This window comes from Trachemys scripta, chromosome 2, assembly GCF_013100865.1.
Source record: "Trachemys scripta elegans isolate TJP31775 chromosome 2, CAS_Tse_1.0, whole genome shotgun sequence".
NCBI classification, from domain to species: Eukaryota; Metazoa; Chordata; order Testudines; family Emydidae; genus Trachemys; species Trachemys scripta.
This window is the reverse complement of record NC_048299.1, coordinates 216019820-216041858: the sequence shown is the minus strand read 5'-3', so window position 1 is coordinate 216041858 and position 22039 is coordinate 216019820. Positions and strand designations below refer to the sequence as shown.

The following is a 22039-nucleotide window of genomic DNA, read 5'->3' as shown; positions in this document are numbered from 1 at the left end:
CAACTAAAAAGGGATCTTTCCAAAAATAAAGTGAAACCCATATTCCATGCCTATCAGATTTTATTGATCTACCTGTGGGACTGTCTTGCATGGAGAAGATTACTTGAGGAGTTATTCATATGGGGGTTTTCTGCCCAAATTTCTCAGAGACATCCCACAGGTAATTGCTGGGAATTTGCTCATTGCCTTGAAGGCTCTCTCAAGTATGTCCTTCAAGGTTCTGTTCTGTCACCCCTTCTATTCAGAGCATAGGTGAGGCCAATCAGGAAAGACCTGAGACACTTTGGGTTGCACCGCCATAATGTAGATTATGCTTTTAACCTAATGTTCTCAAACACTTGTAACACAGTACTTTCTCCTTGCCAGAGAGAGCTGAGGCTTGAATGGGAGTGAGTTGGTTGAAGCTCACCCAGATAAGATGGAAGTGATACTGGTAGAGAGGAGGAAGCATTTGGAGCTGGTGGCTGGGACAGTATCTGCCCCAGTTGTTGAGAGGATTTTACCACCCTTACCATGGAGGTTTGCATTCTGGATCACTAAACCAGCATGTGAGAACTAGATTCTATTTAATAATGGGACGCCATTGTGAGATGTTCTTTTACAACAAAACCAAGTGGCTTTTACTATTAATAGTTTTAAATGCATTCAAGAGTAAGAACATTCATGGTTGCCATCCTCTGCTCCTGTTAGAATTAATTTTGAATCTTATACATGACACCTGCAATGATCTGATGATGCCCTCCTTCCTCATGCTGTTCACCCACACATCCCCATCTGGCAAATATTTTACCATATTTGTCCTTCTTGTCACCAAGTGCATCAACTGTGCCATCTGGACTGAGGCGTATGAAACCACGGGTGAGCCTGTTGTAGAACTGAAGAGTGTTGCCTTTCTGAAACTTCCATCTTTCAGCAGCCCACTAGTTATATTTTTAAAAGAAGGAAGAAAAGAGCCCTTATGAGAAGATACAGGAAGAAAACGTCACATACAGAGAAACTATTGATCTGATTTTCCCCAGAACGGACTTTGTATACTGTCAAATCAATTTTTGAAAAGAGAAAAAGTCTTTACGTTTTCCTCTCTCTTGAGTTCCAGCTCTTGCCCTGCAGAGATAGAGAGAATGTGATCAGTTTACACAGTATCCTGGCCATTCTTTGACACAGTCACGGTGACAAGGGACTCTCTTCTGCATTGTTTTATGCTTACTTGCAGAGAAGGTGGTAGTGTCAGTGACATTTAGTTCTCTTACAATTTTACCATCCTCTTCCCCTTGATCTAGCCACCTTTGGAGAAAAACAGAACCCATTCTGATTATATTGTTTTGATCTCAAACCCAGCAATATTTTTGTCACAATGTTTACAAATTACATTTTAATATTTTGTGCACTGAGGCCCTGTACCACCAAAGCACTTAAGCATGTGCTAAACTTTAAGCAGGTGAGAGTTTCCATTGACTTCAGTGGGACTGCTCAGTTTTTTAAAGCTATACGTGTGCTTAAATGCTTTTCTTGATCAGGGCCTAAAGGGCCAAGCCAGCCTGACTACCTGGAAATCTCAACTAGTGATCCAATGTTAGGGATCAGTAATAGCAGATCCACTGACCACACTCTCTGCCCCCAAAAGGCTTCTTCAGGGAGCCCAGCTGTACAGACTCCTAAAATCGTCTCTCATTAAGCAAATTTCGTGCAGGCAACACCATCCTCCCCACCCCCAACCCATACAGGTGTAAACTGTGCCATTAAAAGTAAAAAAGGCTTTATTCTCTTCTCACTTACACTGCATAAATTAGAGCTAACTCAGTTAAAATCAAAGGAGATGAACCATTGTAAAAGTGATGTCAGTGAGAGATGTATCAAACCCTTCAACCACACACAGGATTTTTCTGTGCAAAACAGATTTCAGCAGTTTCTGAATTATTTATGAAACTAGCATTGTATTTCAAGCTCTCTCTGTAGAAGTTCATCTCACCTACAATACTGAATCAAAATTAGGTCACGCTAAGAGGAGGTGCTGTATCAGATGGGCAGAAAGCCCACACGCACACATAAATCAATTTCAGGGTGCACATCAATCACTCAAAGCTGTCTTGGGCACTTATTTATTCACTTGTAGAAGTGAAAGAAGGACACAGAATTGAGGTGCCATTGGCAAGTTGTAGCTGGATTCATACGTGAGTGGACTTTACTAATTCCTAATATTTCTACTGATTTTTATTAATATCACTTTCCATAAGCTATTTGTGAATTAATTGATAGTAGATAAAATTAGAAATGAGCATAGGAGTAGAAGATTCAGAACAGAAGAGACCACAGGGGAAGCAGCAGCGACATTGGGATTGCTTCAAGTTCTGCTGCTGCTCAGTGACAGGTTTCGGGTGGACGGGGAAGGACCAGCTGATCAGATATACCTCAGTGATAGCCATATCATGAGAACCTAAAGCCTGATCCTGAGTCCTCTGAAGTAAATGCCGAAGCTCCCATTGGTATTGTCAATGGTGCAGAATTACCCTTAGAGAGAGAGCAACCCACTCAACTGAAAAGTGTTGCCTTGGATATAGGGAGAGGTAGATCAGCTGATGGCAGATCCAAAATGTCAGATGAGGGGATGTGCCAGCCAGCAGCTGCTGAATGTTGTAACAGGTGTGGAGTGGAGACGCCTTATATAGAATGTTTCAATGCTCAGTCAATGGTTAAATGTATCACAGGTCTGAAGTTTGACCAGACGTTTTACCATCTTATGACTGTTTGTTAGAGTATGTAAAAGGAGTTGGAACATCTCAATTCGATTCTCGGGGGACAAGCACTTCACAAATCACCCCTGACTGGAGAAGTCATGAACAACTAGTTGTTATTACAACATAACCCATTTGAAAACATTACCAACCTGTGACAAGGAAAAGAATAATCCAGGTCTGTGACAGGATCCTTGACTACAATCTTCTCCAGAAACCATCCATTTCCTATGAACAAAATTTAAAAAAAGTACATCCTAAAATGAAAATTTACTCTGTGTGTGTGTGTGTGTGTGTGTGTGCATGCATGCACACACACACACTCATATATTTGTCCAGATTCTGATTTAAATTACACCAGCTTAAATCAAGGCAAACTCCACTGAATTCACAGAGCTATATCAATGTCAAACCAGTTTAAGTCAGATCAGAATCAGACCCAGTAACTTTAAACACAAATGAATATAACATTAGCACCGTGCAAGGAGTCACTCCTTGATATATAGTAGTGCTCATCATTTTCCTGTAATTACGTTAGGGTCCTTGTCAGGGTTGAATGCTTTCAGAGCAACCCCTCGTGAGCCTGCACGTGTACTGCTCATAGCTCCCACTCAGACTCTTGCAGGCAATTACCAGACCAGATTAGGTCTAAACACATACTCCCTTCCCGAGGGGTCTGGTTTATTAATTATTTCCACAAAGTGTAACTCACCATTTTAGTCACTCAAGTTCATATGCTCTCTGGATCCATATAATCGTCCTGGCAGGTTTTTCTTGCCCCTGTTCAGGAGCTCCCCCCCTCCATCACCCCAAGTCCCATTCTTGGAGCTGGGTTGTAGTTCAAAGAGTCACTCCCTCAAGAGAGGAGTCCCCCAGCCAGCTCTCCTTCTTGGAGCTGGGGTTGTAACTTAGGACCTGTAGGTCCTTAGCCAGCTTCTCCTTCAGCTAGCCCTTTTTTCCCAGTTAGTCCTTGGGTTCAGCAGGCAGGCCTTCTCCTGCTATTAAGAAGGAGCTGCTCCCCTTTCCAAAGCTCATCCCAGTTGGCTGGGTGAAAGTGGACCTTTGCCCCACCTGCCCTACTAGACTCCTGGTCCTGGGCCCTTAAAGGAACAGTAACAGGATTTCCTCTCAAACACTACTTATACCCAAGACCGCTTCCTCTTGACCAATATCTCCTAGGTCCTTGCATACCAAACCTCCCAAAATCTTAAAGGGCCATTCCACATGATGGAGGTAGGCTGACCCCAGGTACCACTACCCTTAGGGGGACAGACCTCCTCATCACAGTACAAGCTATTGTAAGGAAAGAAAGATTCACTTCAAAAACTCTCCATTTATAGTCACATATGCTAGAAGCACCAGAGGTGTTAAAAGTGGACTGTTGCAGGCTAGCACGGCCCCTTATCCCTCTCATTTAAAGCATTTAATTTGTGTATTTGAGAAGATATTTTCTTAGTCTTCTTAATTCTTTAATATTTTGGTCAAATTATCAATAAAGCTGAACATTTTGGATACAATTTGGCAATAACATTGCCTCCAATTTCTTAAAACATTAAGTATCATTGCTAGCAAAGGTACTATCCATTCCTGGCAAGTCCATGGCATTAAATGGTGCAATATTCCCTTGATGAGTACACATTGTGAGAGACAGTGTAATGCCATGGAATATTTCAGAAGTCCAGGAAGCTGACAGTTTAATCATTAACCAATCTGAGAGGTCCTCACTGCCAGCAACTCTAAGGGATTATATTGACTGTCTCAAAGCAGAATGAAGAAAATTGATTGTTTGACACTACTGATCTTGGCACATAGCTGTTTCATCATTGCAAAACTCCACGACAGAGAGCCATGTTATAATGTGCAGAAACGTCAGAGGATAGCAGGCATCTGCCTGAAAGACACTACTGCAGAGGAAGAGTTGATGAGAATGGAGTTCATGAGAAAATGGAGATTTTTTTAAGATACAGTGAAACCTGCCTTGAGCAACCATCCAAATGATTAATTTAAAAAATCAATTGCTTAGAGGAAGTGGCTCTTCCAATGAAAGTGGATTAAGACTGCAAGACTGCATTCAATAGATCTGGAGACACTTCCTTTGTCTCCCACTCATTTGTCCAACTTGTCTACTTGATTGCAAGCTCTCTACGGCAGGGAATGTCTCATGATGTTTCTGTACTGGGCTTAACACAATGGGGGCCTGATTCAGTCTGTGATGCCTAGGCATTAGTGTAATACAAATAAATAAAACAAATAAATAATAAATAATAATGGTGTGGTCTCTTAAGACAGGAGGTTGCATAATAAAAACTGCCACTGAAAAACCTATAGCAGGTTGTCTGGAGGAGTGGAAAACTCAAGGATTTTCCCCACATAGAGTTTTTCTTGAGTCATTTTCCCTTCTAACTCTGTGGTTCTTAGGGATTTATCCTTAGGAAAAGGAATTGCTGGCAGGCTACTCCCTTCCATTTGACAGCCTGGTTCAATAACAACTATGTAATCATCAACTGGGTCCTTTCTCAGCAGCTTAGAAGAAGCCACAGAAGGGATCCAGAGCAAAATATCACAGCTCCCAGTGCATGGTTTTCCTGGATTTCCATGTGAAAATCTGGGAGCAAAGAGGGAATAGTACCGTGGAAAGAGACATCTCATCTAACCTGCTTCCTCCCCCAAGATGTCACCATGCTCTCTACTTGCTGAGTTCCAATCCAGGGGCATCTGTGCAAGGCTAATGAACAAGAGGAACTGTGACAGAAGTGCCACTTCTTCCCTTCCATATGGAGAGGGGTTGGGATGTCCTCCACAAGTGGATTAATGTGGGATGATCTAGCAATGAGTGATATCTTACTGACAATATATGGAGATATACCTATCTCCTAGAACTGGAAGGGACCCTGAAAGGTCATTGAGTCCACTCCCCTGCCTTCACTAGCATAACCAGATACAGATTTTGCCCCAGATCCCTAAGTGGCCCCCTCAAGGATTGAACTCCTAACCCTGGGTTAAGCAGGCCAATGCGCAAAGCATTGAGCTATCCCTCCCCCCAGTCTTTTATACATTGGAGGGATGAGTGGAGGGAAGGGAGACGGGGAGGTTAACTGTATTACTGCCTGTTTCTAAAATATCAAGACAGAGTAAATTGACACCTCTACTAGACACTCTGGCCCAGACTGTCTAGCATTGATCTGCTACAGTGTTTGGTATTCAGGGACAAATAAATCCAAGTCTTGTGCTCATAGGCAATTTGGTTCATAGCCCATATTTCCATCAACTTTGTGTGTACAGTACCTAGCACAATGGCCCTCAAATCCCTGGTTGGGACTGTCAGGCACTACTGCAATTTAAATAATAATGATGCTAATAAATTTCATTTACAGTGATAGACCATCTCCAGAAGACATACAGAATATAGACTGTACAATGAAATATTCAAAGTGCAGAAAAGACAAACAAATTCAATTTTTCAAATGGGAATGACAGAATTATAATGTGCAGTACCCTTTATTTAAAAGTAACAATTATTTGGACTATAATAGAGGTTAAGGATGATTATTTGGAATTTGTGATGGTACCAAAATGTAACCTTTTCATTTTAATGACTGATATTCTTGGAACCCTTTGTCTCCCCCTATAAAATACCTTGGTCACATTATTTCATATGAATATTTTACAAATACCTACTCTAATGTCACAGAAAGCTGTGGTCAGTATTCAGTTACTATATGTAGCGATTTCTCACCCGATCCAAGTCCATTGTGTCCTATAACAATCTTGTACAAATCTCCAAGGTGCACAGCTTCAAGTAGGAAGAGGTCAGTCTGCAAACCAGCCAAGAAAAGTGCAATTAAATCTCTAAAAGAACTCCCCATCCAATGGGACGCATAAAACCTACGGTATAAAACCTGTGAAACTCTTCTATGAAGTATGAGCATCCCGATATGATCTATGAAATAATGTATGATAATGTCAAAGCAGACAAGCAAAGCTGGTTTCCAGGACCAACAATTATGACTAAAGAGCTAATCCTGATCACTTTGCTTATGTGTGTAGTCCTATTCAAATCAATGCAATTACTAGAGTGAGGAGAGCAGAAACTAGCCCAAAATTTAGTTAACAAAGCAATCACAAATTGTAATATAACTTAATATCAGAATATAGTAAAATATGTATTTTACTGAAGTTATTTCTTCTCTCCATATATATTATTTAAATAATTAAGAAATTTTAAAAAACAGTATGCACTTTACCTACACAATAATTATTATGGATTATAATTTTCCCAAAATGTCAATGCAAATGTTTAAAAAATAATTTTGGCTTAATTGTGCAGGTTTTCTATGAACTTTGCAGTCTACCAGTGATCTTTGCTAGTGTAAGTCCCACCTTGGCCTGTAGCAGCCTCAGATCTTACAAGATAGAGAGCTAGAAAGGACAGACAAATGGATCGGAAAGTATGCTTCTTGTCACTCACTTGTCCTTTTAGAAATTTCCTAGGATTCTTCGACCTAAATAGCTGTCTGGAGCCTGTATCGCCTTCTTCCCCATGGATGGAAATATAGACATCAGCTTCTGTTCCGGCATTCCACAGCTCTCCTGTTGTGACATGCACCTCATATACAGTCACTGACAGTAAAAGAAGACAGGTTTTTTACATTACAAACACTACCATAGTTATAGCAATATCCAGTTGTAAAGCAGAGTGACTATACAGTCCAAATACAGCTGTATCAAGGATTAGCTATCATGTACTTTTCATTCATAAAAAATTCCATTTAATATTAAGTAAAATGACACACAAACATTTTTTTTGATTTCGTGTGCATGCTGTTTACCACAGGTTGGTATTCCCAGTGGCAAATGCAAATTGAAAATCAGCTCTAAATGCACAACAGTATATTTTTGTCCTACAGCACCACTTACAGTCATTATAAAGCAGAAAAGTAAACAAAGTAAATCCAAGATTAGCCTCAACATAAGCAGTCAGACCACAAATATTCCAGACAGCAGCCATCAACCCTTTAAAAGCACTGGTTAAAAAATAAATTCTAGCACCGTTGTCTCCACTTCACAGCATCAAATAATGCTTCGCTGCTTTAATATTTCAGTGCTTCAGGCAATAATAATAATAGTAGATTATTCCTTTATTGCATTTGATGGGGAATCTTCTTTAATCACTTTGTAAGTTTGGGAGGGAAGAGAAGGGCTATAAATGAAAACTGCAACACCTTTGGGTGTTTAATACAAAATACGTAATATGACATAAAATAAAACTCCCAGGCAAAATACTGGGATTAAGAATGGGAATAGTAATTTATGGGTTATATTTATGCAGCTATAAATCTGAAGAAAAAAGGCAGAGACATTAAAAAAACAGATAATTCAAAATTAAGATTAAATATAAAAGAAAAGAAAACAGCTAAAAGTATAGAATTACATTGTTCAGGCATCCAAAACAACCTTAACTCTGTTCTCTAGACACTGCCATCTTCCCTTCTTTGTTTTATTTTTAGATCAAAGACATTTTCTATGGACTTTGGGCAGTCGACAGCCTATGGTTGAGAGCATTTTAAATTAGGACAATAATTGCTCTAATCCCTGCTAGGGCCAAGAAGTGCCACATTTCCAGGGGAAGATGCTACTGTGGGTGTGTGCGCAGGTACGAGCTGCGTGGGTATGTGAATGTGAACATTCTGCCATCTACCCCTCTAATCCTCTGACTGGGAAGATGCGAGCTTCGTTTGCCATTTGCAGATTGTAAACTCTTCTGAGTTGGTGTCAAGTATCAGAGGGGTAGCCATGTTAGTCTGGATCTGTAAAAGCAGCAAAGAGTCCTGTGGCACCTTATAGACTAACAGATGTATTAGAGCATGAGCTTTTGTGGGTGAATGACATGCATCCGACGAAGTGGGTATTCACCCACGAAAGCTCATGCTCCAATACATCTGTTAGTCTATAAGGTGCCACAGGACGCTTTGCTGCTTCTTCTGAGTTGAGACCTTCTGTTTGTACACTCCTAATACAACAGAATCATTGTCAGGGTTCCCACACACACACTCTGAACTCTGGGGTACAGATGTGGGGACCCAGATGAAAGACCCCCTAATCTTATATTCTACCATCTTAGGTTAAAAACTTTCCCAAGGCACAAATTGCTTTCCTTGTCCTTGGACAGTTTTGCTGCCACCACCAGGTGATTTACACAAAAATTCAGGGCAGGGTCACTTGGAATCCCTATTCCCCCAATCTTGTTTGAAGTCTGTTTTTTAAGTTTTTTGTTCAAGTATGGCTACTTTTAAATCTGTTATAGAATGTCCAGGGAGATTGAAGTGTTCTCCTACTGGCTTTTGTATGTTACCATTCCTGATGTCTGATTTGTGTCCATTTATTCTTTTTCATAGAGACTGTCCAGTTTGGCCAATGTACATGGCAGAGGGGCATTGTTGGCACATGATGGCATATATCACATTAGTAGATGTGCGGGTGAATGAGCCTCTGATGGTGTGGCTCATTCACATACACATCAATTTCAAATAGAAACTGCAGAGCTACCATTCATTTGAAAATTTAACACCATTAATTTGGGCTTGAATACGGACTGGGAGTAGCTGGCTCACTACAAAAGCAATTTTCCCTCTCTTGGTATTGACATCTCCTCATCAATTATTGGAAGTGGACCACATCCACCCTGATTAAATTGGCCCTGTCAACACTGGTTCTCCACTTGTAAGGTAACTCCCTTCTCTTCATGTGTCAGTATATTTAGGCCTGCATCTGTAATTTTCACTCCATGCATCTGAAGAAGTGGGTTTTTACCCACAAAAGCTTATGCCCAAATAAATCTGTTAGTATTTAAGGTGCCACCGGACTCCTCGTTGTTTTTGTGGGTACAGACTAACACGGCTACCCTTTTGATACTTCATACCTATTTTATGGGTTTAGCCAGCCATGCCTTTTGGTATTTCTCTGCAACAAATATCTAGTGTATGAGGGTGGGACCATGGTCATGCCTGCTCAGGATCCTGGAGCACTGTGGTTAATGCTGGCTAGCCTTTCTACATAGTACTCCCTGAGCCAGTTATGGCTGACAGCTATGTGGCTGTATTGTTGGGAGCAATGGGACAGAAAGGACTTTTCTTTCACCTCAAGGGCTGGTATGATTAAAGCTTAAATATTATTGTGTTAGGATCCCACACTATATGCCTTTTTCATGTCCTTCTGCCTCCTCCCCCACCTTAGCTCAGTCATAGTTAACAGAGATAGCACAGCTCCATACCATCCAGTCAGCTATTCCCAGTCCATGTCTGTCCCAGTGCACCTCCCTCCCTCAACATGCCACCTTTGGAACTCCTGGTCCTCCATGTCACCCATCTCCCACTTCCCCAGTCTACGTCTGGAGTCAGCAGCAGGTCCACTTAAATTTATGAACATTTTAATATATTGTTTAGCTTTGCTCCACACACGCATGAAAACAGCTCTGTACGAGTGTGGTCTATGCATCATCCACAGGTAACAGAAAAGGAAAGAAAATAGCAATTATATTAGTCAAATACATGACATATTTACAAAACTGCAATTCCCATGATATTCCTAGTAGTGTTTGTGGTTTGTACGTGATGGCATCATGATAATTACATATGTTTTTTGTTTCCTGATCTTTTTTGTAAGTAAAAAAACAAACAAAAAAAACCTTGTGAGGTTTATTCACCATTGTTTGAGTTTCCAGGTGGAAAGTAAACAGGGCTGCCCTTATCTGTAAACCTCAATGAGACGACCCTAAGTCTAAAGGACTTTTGAAATTCAAGACATTTGATCAAAGACATTGCAGGTCCCCTCCCTGTTACACCTCCAAGTTAGGAGCTGCACATGCCCAGCCTTCACAAGGGAAAAGACCAGAGAAAAGCATTGCAGCTGTCAAACAATAATAGATAATGGATAAAAAACAATCAATTGAATTCTACGGGTGGCAGTCCGTGACTTGAATTGCCTGATGCATTATTTCGCCTACCTGGAAGAACAGGCTGGCCCCGTCGCAAAACAGGAAGCTCCTGACAGATTTCGCCATCATCCTGGTCCTGCGCCAGCCATCGGTGGGCAGGGAGAGAAAACTGTTCTCCTGTGTAAAGGTTCTGCAATTGCACCTATAATAGCAATGACAATTATCATTTGTTTAAGTCACTTAGATTCCAATCCTGAAGTCGGTTCTGCTGGGGCAGATCTCTCAGCCTCTGCCAAGTCCTACTAGCATCAGTGGGGCTCCACGTAGCTGCAGAGTTCTGTGCTAGAAGATGTTATTGCAACATCTGGAATTAAGATGAAAGGCCAGATCCTGGCTCTTGCTCTGGCCTGTTTGCAGCTCTGGTGCCATAAGGGAGCCATGAAGGCCTCCTGGGAGGATAGCCCCAGTGCAGAAGTGGTGCGGGAATGTCATAGGCAGTCCTATGCTACTCTCCTATGCAGCCTCTAATATAGAGCCATAATAGGGAATGGGCGCCAGGAGTGGAAAGGAAACAATCAATGTTTTGTGCTCTGACTATTCTGAGCTGCAGACCTTCCCAAAGGCATCTGGCCAAGGGTGTCATATATTAGAGTAGCAGGAGCAGCTCAGCATCCCCCTGGCCACCCTAGGATGAAGGAGGTGCGAAGACGACATAAAGCTGCCTCTACCCACTCCTCACTCTCCTGGGCTGAGCCAACTGCTGCTTCACACCGTTTAGTCTGACATGTCCCTTTAATTGTAATATTCGGGAATCACAATTATTGGAAAGTCTTACTGCTGCCCACTCTTTCAGGGCTGGAATACTATGTTTAAAACCTGCAAGAGGTTCACCACAAATGTTGGTGAACCAAACTCTCTAATCTTGCTTGAAGAAAACTGGCAAACCCAAAGCCTATCATTATCTCCTGTGGAAAAACATGTGGGAGGGGAACACTTAATGCACATGAGCGAGGTAGCACCATGCTTGAGAGGGGTGTTTGTAGCCATGAATAGACCTCAAACCATCTTAATGCTGGGAGATCCATAAGGAAAGCCACAGAGGTAGGGGTTTATGCATGGAGGGCTAGCACTTCTGTGGGGCTGCCCAGCAGTGTAGCTCATTACTGAACATTTGTAGCACAAAAGTAACACAACGTGATCTCTTGATTTCATATCTGCAGGAGAATGCATGGATTTCCCAGGAGATAGTGCTGACCAGTTTGTCTCCCCAGACTATTGCGTTGTTCCCCGCTCCCCAGATTCCGTAGCAGTGAAGGACCATACTGTGTTAACTCTACTGCACAAAATGTGGGGGTCTTTGTAGAAGATATTCGGCTCCTTTAGCCCCTCCCTCCAAAGCTGCACAGCAGACGGAATGATTGAGCCCTCGCTGATGGACTGCTGCCTAAAAGCTGCTGTGGTTTCAGGTCTTGATCCAGCTGTTTTTATTTCAGATGAGCCCAGGTAAGTAGACAAAACAGACTTTGTGAGCCAAGAAGCAACAGTGTACACTGAAGTGCCATTGATTTTAATTAAGATCTACCAGCTTGCATACGTGGAGGCAAGGCGAGGAGGAAAGAAAAAGCCCAAGCTCCTTTTCATTCCTTTTTTGCCTGACTTTAGTTTCTCAATTTAAATAGATGCACCACACAGAATGCGGACCTTGCAGGGTCTGTTCATAGAGGCTGATGGAGGGCCAACATCTGCAGATTCATTTAGTGGGTCAGATTATATGTGACCCAAATAAATAATAAGTAAATAATAAATAAATAAGTATATCAACAATCATTCCCTGGATGACAGCTGCTCCCCTCTTCTAGTAGCCCCCTCCCCCAAATATGGTTTAAGAAAAGCTGGTGGCCTGCCCCTCCAACCTTTACTAGTGTTTGGATACGGGGTATGCAATGGCTGCTCTCCTCCAATATGAGCTCCTGCCTTCCACAATCCTTAGAGGGTCTTCTGGCAGATAGGAAACTTCAGGCTGCCCAAAAGCCAACAGGAGTTGGGAAACACTTTGACTCGGACTGTCAGCTACTGAGCTAGAAGAGGTGTCCCATAGTTCCTAGGGCAGAAGCTAAGGAACCATCTGGACTCCCTGACAACCTAGTAGTTATACAACTTCTCCATCCAGGCATGCAGTTACTAGGAAAATGTGGTCAAAGAATGCTGCCCATACATGGACCTGGTGCACAAGATTGTAACTAGGTTGACTTCAATGGAACTGCAACCATTGGTACCACGTCTGAATTTGCGCTCAAACATAAATTATAATGATAAGCTCTTTTCATATGTAGCTCTCAAAGTGCTAAAGGAGGTTAAGTATTGTTATCCTTAATTTATAGATGAGGAAACTGAGGCACAAAGAGGTGAAATGACTTGCTTAAGGTCACACAATAAGTGATTGGCAAAGCTGGGAATAGAAACCAGGTCTCCTTACACCCAGACCTCTGTCCTTTTTCCTGGGGCACACTGACCACACCTTGTCTCGGTAAGGGTTGGAAAGAGAACTAGCATACTACCTATGCTACAAACCACACCTCATATAAACCATGGAAATACTCAGTATATAACTTGTAATTTAGAAGCATCATAAATATTCAGTGGACCTCCTTTCTCCTTAGAAACTGAAAAGGAAACCTTAGCAATATGGCTCTTGGGCTGCCATAAACTCCTCACAAGAACAACCCACAATAAATAGGTTTCTCAGTGATGCAATAAGCATCAGTGTCTGACTGAAATACTTCTCCCAGGATTTTTTATTATTATTATTTTGCTCGTGTGGGCACAACGATTGTTTAAAACACATGCTCAGGGTTCTCACCTCTTCACAGTGCCAAGAGGGGGATTCTCCAGAGTTATTGTGTCCTATGCGTATTTTATAGAGCTCTCCTACGTCTCCAATGTCAATCTATAAAGGAAATAAATAGATAAATTGCATCTAGCTCCTTAAAAGAAAAATTCCAAAGAACAATTAGTTCAGTAGGTATCACTCGTATGTTACATTCCTGTTTTAAAAACTGTTTCCTGGAGAACAGTAACAATCAGGCATTGTGTTGTGTTTAAAATACAGTGTCTCTTGATACAAAATTGTCTACTTTGATTCTCTCATAAGTCTGTGTTTGGAAGAAGATTAGTTCTTGGGAGTGCTGGGTGCATGCTTCCAACTCTAAATATGGCTTCAGTGATCTCAGTGCACCAACTTTGCATGCAAGTCGGTCAAGCAACAAAGTGTGAACCAGGATGCTCTTATTAATGGAGAGACCATCATTTGGGCTTTGGGAACTTACTAATAGACATCTCTCATCCTCCGGGGTATGAGTTTTCTCATGATTTAGTCCACTCACTGGAACTGCTTTTCTCCCAACACAACAGTCTGGACAGCTCATCTTCTGAGTTCACTTACACTGCAGAGATGCATGTGAAGCAAACCCTTGGATGCTAACTCCCCTGGACTTTGTGAAATAAACAATAAAGAACTTCCTGCACAGAGATACACAAGGACAAATGCATGGCTTTTGAGAGAGAGAGAGCCCAAGGCAAGACTAGGCCAGAGGGCGATAAAAAGGTTGTTCACAAGACGAAACTCAGATGCAGGAGAGAAATGGCGGCTGGAGGGACAAAGACAGGGAAGAGGAACTGTGTTTGCTTTTGTTGTAAAACAACCCTAATCCACCTGCTCCCTGGAGCATCGTTGGAGGCATCTTCCAGCACTTCTGAAGCTCATCAACCACAATAAGACTGTTTCTGGAGCCATCGCTAGTGAATGAAATTTGCTTTTGTGTTAATAATTTGGCTGCTATTGTACTATTGCCATTTTCTTTTTCCTCCAGGTCCCCTAGACACACTCGGAGTTCATGTCTATTATGTTTTTGTGCAGACGGTTTTGTTTTAAAATATCCATCATAGATACTTCTATGGTCCCCCATTACCGTACTATTTGAGCATCTCACAGTCTTTAATCACCCCTGGAAGATAGGGAAATATCATTATTCCCATTTTACAGATGGGGAACTGAGGCAGAGAGAAACTAAGGTCCCGATCGTCAAAGGTGTTTAGGCACCTAACTCCCATCTAAGCCCTACTACTTCATTTCAACTTTAAGATCTTAAAAATGAACCCAAATGTTTGGCTTCTCTATCCTTTGCAGTTATTTGGTTCTATATACAGTAGTTGATATTTCTTAATGAAATATACTGAGCTTAATTGGCATTTAAGAAAAACAATTAGGTTTAGCTCTGTATTTAACAGTAGTATTACTTGTTTCCCAGTCTACTGTACAAAAACTGACTGTCCCTTTTATCACATAGCTTTACACATTTTATGTAATCTGGTAGGCCACTATGGACAATAAAGAAAATATACTGAATGTTTATTACTTACAGTGAAGATGTCTTCATTGCCCCTCTGAAACAGTTCCCCTTCTTCTCCATACAGAAAGATAGGCCCTGAATTACTGTAATCCCCATACAATGTAATATAAACCTGTGAGCTGGTTCCTGCAGATGGTATATCACTGGTGAGGACAGACACCTTCCATTTGCCAGCTATGAAAACATAAAAGGGCACGCACAATTACCTGAACCCATGACACCCTGGCAAAATTTGTTTCAATAATCAAAATTCTAAGCTACATAAAGCAGACAAATATAAATATACACATCTGTATATATACGCTATAAAAAAGCATCCATTACGTGATTATTGAGTTTGCATGGTTAGGCACTCAAAAAAACAGAAAATGTCAGGTTGCGTGCAGATCCTTTGCTGTGCTCCTTTGTGCATATGTAATATGATACAGCCTAATTCATGAACGCACATTCTCAAATAATATGATATATGATATAGCATCATATAGTTCTTTTCTGTGCCCTTACATCCACAAGGAGAGCATATTGTTTTTTCACACAATATAATTCCATAGTTATAAAGGTCCACTATATCTTTATTGGTTTAGTCTTCTTATAAAAGTTCTCTTCAACCAAAAGCATATATTTTAATAATTAAGTCAGCAACCAGGTGCTATGTATATTTTTGTTTCAGTAAGCAGCACAGCTGTCTCAGAGTATGTCAAACTGCAATCGGCAGTGAAATTGCAGCTTGTGTAAACATACCTGTGCTAGCTTTAATCTGGCTAGTTTGAACAATAATAGCAGTGAAGACACAGTTACACAGGCTTCAGTGTGAGCTAGCAACACGAGTATGTACCCAGGAGCCCTGTGGAACCTTTTCCACCACTTCTTCACTGATATTTTTAGCCACGCTAGCTGGGTTAAAGTTAGTGTGGGCATGCCAGTCCACGCTGCAGCCACAGGTCCATGGGCAGTGTAGAAGTACCCGCAGTGGCAGTCCAAATAATTAAACAGTTAACTATGAAGAAATTTAGGTGAAAACATCGGTAGCCCATAGATGCCAGCAACTGTCCACTATGAACATAGGAACAACCATACTGGGTCCATCTAGCCCAGTATCCCGTCTTCCGACAGTGGTCAGAGCCAGGTGCTTCAGAGGGAATGAACAGAACAGGTAATCCTCAAATGCTCCATCCCATGTCGCCCATTCCCAGCATCTGGCAAACAGAGGTTAGGAACACTTCAGGGACACTATGACTCTATTATAGTTAAGCCAGACTACAGTGTGGCCTACCCTCATGAATTTGCTGCAGGTAATGCGATTTAGCCCCTACGGCAAGACATCTTGTAATGACGCAAAAGGCTGCAGCCTTCATGTGATTTTTAGAAGCAGTGAGCAATACCCCCATGGTGCCCTATAGCGTCATAGAAGCCACACTAAACAGCAAAGCCATGTGTGCTAGTCTCAGCTCTTCCACTGACTGGAAATGAACTGCTCTTGATATTTCTGTGCCCTTCGCAGCTCTTATGTTGAGCTAAGGTTTCATACCTTGGAGGTAATTATTATTCATCATATTCACAGATAAGATCATAGAATCATAGAATATCAGGGTTGGAAGGGACCTCAGGAGATCATCTAGTCCAACCCCCTGCTCAAAGCAGGACCAATTCCCAACTAAATCATCCCAGCCAGGGCTTTGTCAAGCCTGACCTTAAAAACCTCTAAGGAAGGAAAGATAACTGAGAGCTTGCACAAAGCATAGCTGGAACTGGAATCCATGGCTCTAATATGACTGAGCCCAATCTCAACTACCGTGCTACACAGTCTTCCAGAAGAAACATGTGAAATTAGGGGCTTGTGCAATTGACACCAGTACAGTGTGGCTCTATGTCCCTCTCTCGCAGCTAGAGCACATACAGAAATGTACAACTCTTCTAATACTTCTGGGCTAAGAGAACTGGTTCTATAGATGAAGAGATAGAGGCTCATTTTTTTACATCAAGAGGTCTTGGCTTCACTCCCTACAGATGATCCAACAAGGGACATTGTTACATTTAGCTATGTTGACTGTAACCCGTACACCACAATCAGCTCCGAGAATCACAAATAGAAACCAAGGTCCTGATACCCAGCCTGTCACTGCAGTCTCACAAATACTAGTATAACTCATTGGCAATGTGTGTGTTGTGGCTCCCTGTATGGGCTGCTCCACATAGAGGATAATAGCATGTTTATCCCACACTAGTTGCTCCTATACCTGAAGAAGAAAAAGTTTGTGCTGTGGAAAATTCTGGGGTCAAGCCCTGTTGATGAGCCTCGTGGGGGTAGACAAATATGCAAATTAATGCAAGGATGCTGGAATAATTGTTGGGATGACTTTATATTGCAAAATGTATTTAAAGGTGAATTTGGATCTTGTGTTAATAGTTGGACTGTTGCTTTTTAAATTATTTGTACTTGATTAATGGGTGCTCTCCCTGTAAGATCTGGGTGTGGCAAACTGAATACGTGTTGGAGATTGTGCCAAAGAGTGGGTGACACAGCCTAGGTTAATAAATCAGACCTGGATTTCATAAACTTATCTTCCAAAAAGCAAGTTGCATTCTCAAAGGTGTAATATTAGCACTTATGGGGGACTGGATGCTTCAGTACATTGGTAATGAGCTAGAGAGCATTTCACCTGTAGGTTACCTGTTTGAATTCTGCCCAGATCAGCAGGGGTTAAAAGTGTCCCTATCTAATGGAAGTCTGATAGCCTTTTGTATCTGACTTTGGTGAGTCCCCGTTTCAGCTCCCACTTCCCAAACTTCACCATGCTTTGCCCTAGCTTGCAAGCTCTTCATGGCAGGGACTCTCCCTTACTGTGGTTATGTCAACACTTTGACATGGGGCTGTAATTCTCAGTTTAAGGAGGCATACACATCCTAGCTCTGATTGAGCAAACACACTAAAAATAGAGTGTAGCCGTGGCAGCGTGAGTGACTAGCCAACACATACAGACCTGTCCAAGGCGTTAGGCATGTACTTGGAGTGGCTAGCCTGTCCCGCCACATCCACACTGTATGGTTTGCACACTTGCTCAATCTGAGTTAGCTCTGGTGTCTCCTTGAGCTGAAAAGTCACACCCCCAACTCGCTGTACAGACATACTGTGTGTATCACACATGCATTGCAGGTGGGCAGGGGGAGTTAAAAAATCAGAAGACATGCCAAAAAGCACATTTTAAAAAAATCTTATGATTTTTTGGGGGTCTGACTTCTGATTTTAAAATGCTTTGGGCACATATGAGAATAGTTTACTCTTCTACCTCTTGGTTGAGGGATACCACAAGTATCACAATTACAGCAGGCCCCTGCATAGTGGGAGACATTTGAGTTAGAAGCTACTTGCACTCTCCTCGATCTCCTTGGGCACCCATGTAAGGGCCAGCCATCTGGCCCCTAGAAGGAATAAGAGTGTAATGTAAACTGTATGCTTACAAATAAATAGACTTCACTCTGAAAAAAATTATGAGATAATCTGTTTGGGAGGGAGTGGAGGCTGGGGGAAGGGGTGTGTTTGCTAACTTCTTTGTGAGAAATCCAATGCAGAATATATACATTTGCTATATCACCTGTTGTTTACTAAGTATATGATCCACACTGGAACAGCTTTGGTTTGTGGTCCTGGGGTTAAATATTTTGTTACATTTGGGGCTGAAGTATGAAAGGGTCTCATTGTCTAGTGGCAAGAGACCTGAGAGAGAATATCAATATTCATAATTGTGTTTACTTCAGATGGAAGTGTGTAGGAAGATCCCCAGCTACAATCCACAACAGGAGTGAATTTCTCACGCAAAATGGCGTGGCCATACTGAGATACACCTAGATAGATACACCCGATATAACACAGATTCGCATACAACGCGGTAACCTCAGGGCTCCAGCAGCGAGGCTCGGGCAGCGCTTTAAAGGGCCCGGGGCTCCGACTGCTGCGGGGAGCCCCGGGCCCTTTAAATCACCGCCGGAGCCCTGCCACCGCTATCCCAGAGCTCCAGCAGCAGGGCTGTGGTGGCACTTTAAAGGGCTAGGAGCTCTGGCCGCTGCGGGTTGCCTTGGGCTCTTTAAATCACCGCTGGAGCCCTGCTGCCGCTACCCCGATATAATGTGGTTTCACCGATAACAACGTAAGATTTTTGGCTCCTGAAGAGCACATTATATCAGGGTAGAGGTTTATATATTTTCTGCAGCCATGTGGTAAAATGGTTAGAGTAAAGGACTAGATGGAATAGGGGCTCCTAGATTCTACTCCCATCTCTAGTTACTGATTTAGGTGATGTAATGTGTTAATTTTGTGCCTCTATTTAACCATCCATAAAAAAAAAAGAGGTACGGTAATTCTGTCATGACTTCCAAGTGATAAGGAGGATTTAGATTCCAGCACTGGCTATTTTTTCTTGTTTGGACACAAATAAATAGACATAGGCACAGAATAATAGTCTAACCTATATTTAACTACAATACATACATAGTTCCTGGCTTTTGCACTGAGCATAGATGGAAATGGAAGAGTAAAAGCATCAGCAAAACTTATTTCTCATAGAACTCCAGAGACTAGTTAAGTGCAAACTCCCCTAGCCATTTTGGTTCACTGCTTCTCTCACTGACAGTGTTCTGACTGTAGTATGAGTCTGTGTATTTATCACACCCACAATCCATTACATTCTTTAAGAATATGTGCCATGGCTGTCACTCAGAATTACATCATGTAATGGTGGTATCATGCAAAATGACAACTGGCAGGCTGAGACACTAGCAGCTATGTTTTAGGGCACAGCGTTGCATTTTTAAAGTGTGAAGTAATCAGTAAATAATATACATTTTATTCTGTCACACCCTTACCATCTTACATTCATTTTTAGCCTGTGTGGATGGGACTTACTCTGTTATGTTGTGAAAAAGCCAGGTCAGATTTTTAAAGGGATTTGGGTGCCTATACTGGCAGATAGGCTCCTACATCCACCCTGGTGGTGCCACTGATATTTTAAAAGCTGCAGCTCAGGTTCCACCTGAGCCCCTAGGTGCAGAAGTCCCCAGGCACCCAAGTTTCCACTGGTCAGCAATTTCAAAGCAGCCTAAGTACCTTGGAGATGGCAGCAGCAAGGCTCAGGCCAAAGCCCTCGAGGTTCCAGAGCAAGATTTTTAAACTAGACAGGGTACTCCTTCTTCTAAGCACACCTAAGACCCAATACCTGTCAGAGCCCATAGCAGGAGGGCTGGATGTAGGCCACTAATAGGTGGGGTGGCACTGGGAAACACAAGATGAGCTTGAAAGAGATGTCTCATGTGACTAGGAGACAGAGAAAAAGAGAGACGTTTCAACCTGTAGGGCATCAACTAACTAGGGGTGACCTGGTTCAGATGCCTAAATCCAGGAGAAGGTTCACAGCTGAGAATCTCGAGCAGAGGGAAGCACCTACCTCTGGCCTGTCAGCCAGATGCATCAGGTCAGCAACTTAAGTGCCTAAGCCCTTTGCCTCTCCTCAACCCTCTCAGCATTTCACTTCTGGCTTGCTTCCATGGCTTCCTACTCAGCTGACTGGCGGGCTACTGAAATGCCCTTTCTTAGGTGCTTAACTATCCCTGTGCAAGCAACACCAAAGTTCTTTTAAAAGCTCTGGCCCTCAGTCAATAAAACACTTCAGCACTCTTCATTCTGTTTTGCAGTATTTCAAAGGAAGCACTGCCTTGAGACAATAGGTGTCGTAAACCAATGGTGCAAATGACACACACACAAATGTTGGGAGAAACCAAGAGTTCTTGCTTTCAGACAGCCTTCAACAGGATAACAGAAATATGGAGGGGGACATATCTCTCTCCCCCTAGTGATTATGCTGCTGCTGTAAACTCCCCTTTATTAAAGACAATGCAGTACAATTTGTCTAAATTCCTAATTTAAGTGACTAAACAAATTGTATTTATTCCACAACCGCTGAGTAAATGGGATATGCACTGGGTGTTTTGGAAGACCATTACAGTAATGGTCCTGATGTCCATTGATTGGCTGCAGAGCCATTACACAGCACTATTGTAAGCTCAGTGGCAGTAGCATCTGTGGCTGCTCTGTCTCAATATGTGAAGGGGATTGGCTGGTGACACCCCTCAGTTATGAATGCTCTGCTCACAACACGTGGTACCCTTGCCTGCCTCCATTCCATCTACATGATTCTCCCCATGCTTCAGTGGATGGACTTTCCCTCAGCTCTCAAAGCACTAGCTCTATTTCATAACCTGCATCACAACTCCACATACTACTTCACTCTATGCAACAGAACGACATTTGTTCAACTGTATTTTGGACCTTCTGCTGAGGATTTGGCCTTCACCATTAACCCTATTTGGATGCCAGTAGGGCCTGGTCTACACTACGGGTTTAGGTCGACTTTAGCAGCGTTAAACCGAATTAAGCCTGGACACGTCCACACAACGAGGCCCTTTCTTTCGACTTAAAGGGCCCTTTAAACCGGTTTCTTTACACCACCTCCGACGAGGGGATTAGCGATAAAACCGGCCTTTGCGGGTCGGAATTGGGGTAGTGTGGACGGAATTCGATGTTATTGGCCTCCGGGAGCTATCCCACAGTGCTTCATTGTGACCGCTCTGGACAGCGCTCTCAACTCAGATGCACTGACCAGGTAGACAGGAAAAGACCCGCGAAGGTTTGAATTTCATTTCCTGTTTGCCCAGCGTGGAGAGCACAGGTGACCACGCAGAGCTCATCAGCACAGGTAACCGTCATGGAGTCCTCCCAGGATCGCAAAAGAGCTCCAGCATGGACCGAACGGGAGGTACGAGATCTGCTCGCCATATGGGGAGATGAAGCAGTGATAGCTGAACTCCGTAGCAGTAAAAGAAATGGAAAAGTATTAGAAAAGATCTCCAAGGCCATGAAGGACCGAGGCCATAACAGGGACACACAGCAGTGCCGCGTGAAAATTAAGGAGCTA

General features: G+C 42.5%; 1 protein-coding gene across 1 annotated transcript in view; it reads right to left on the bottom strand.

The window, feature by feature from the left end:
- Positions 1–22039, bottom strand: part of RP1 (RP1 axonemal microtubule associated) — a 258679-nt gene that overhangs the window by 208573 nt on the left and 28067 nt on the right. The window contains 9 exon segments of the mRNA XM_034759443.1: positions 791–920; positions 1073–1104; positions 1208–1284; positions 2885–2960; positions 6469–6547; positions 7201–7352; positions 10735–10867; positions 13526–13612; positions 15085–15248. Coding sequence (XP_034615334.1) covers positions 791–920; positions 1073–1104; positions 1208–1284; positions 2885–2960; positions 6469–6547; positions 7201–7352; positions 10735–10867; positions 13526–13612; positions 15085–15248 — 930 coding nt within the window.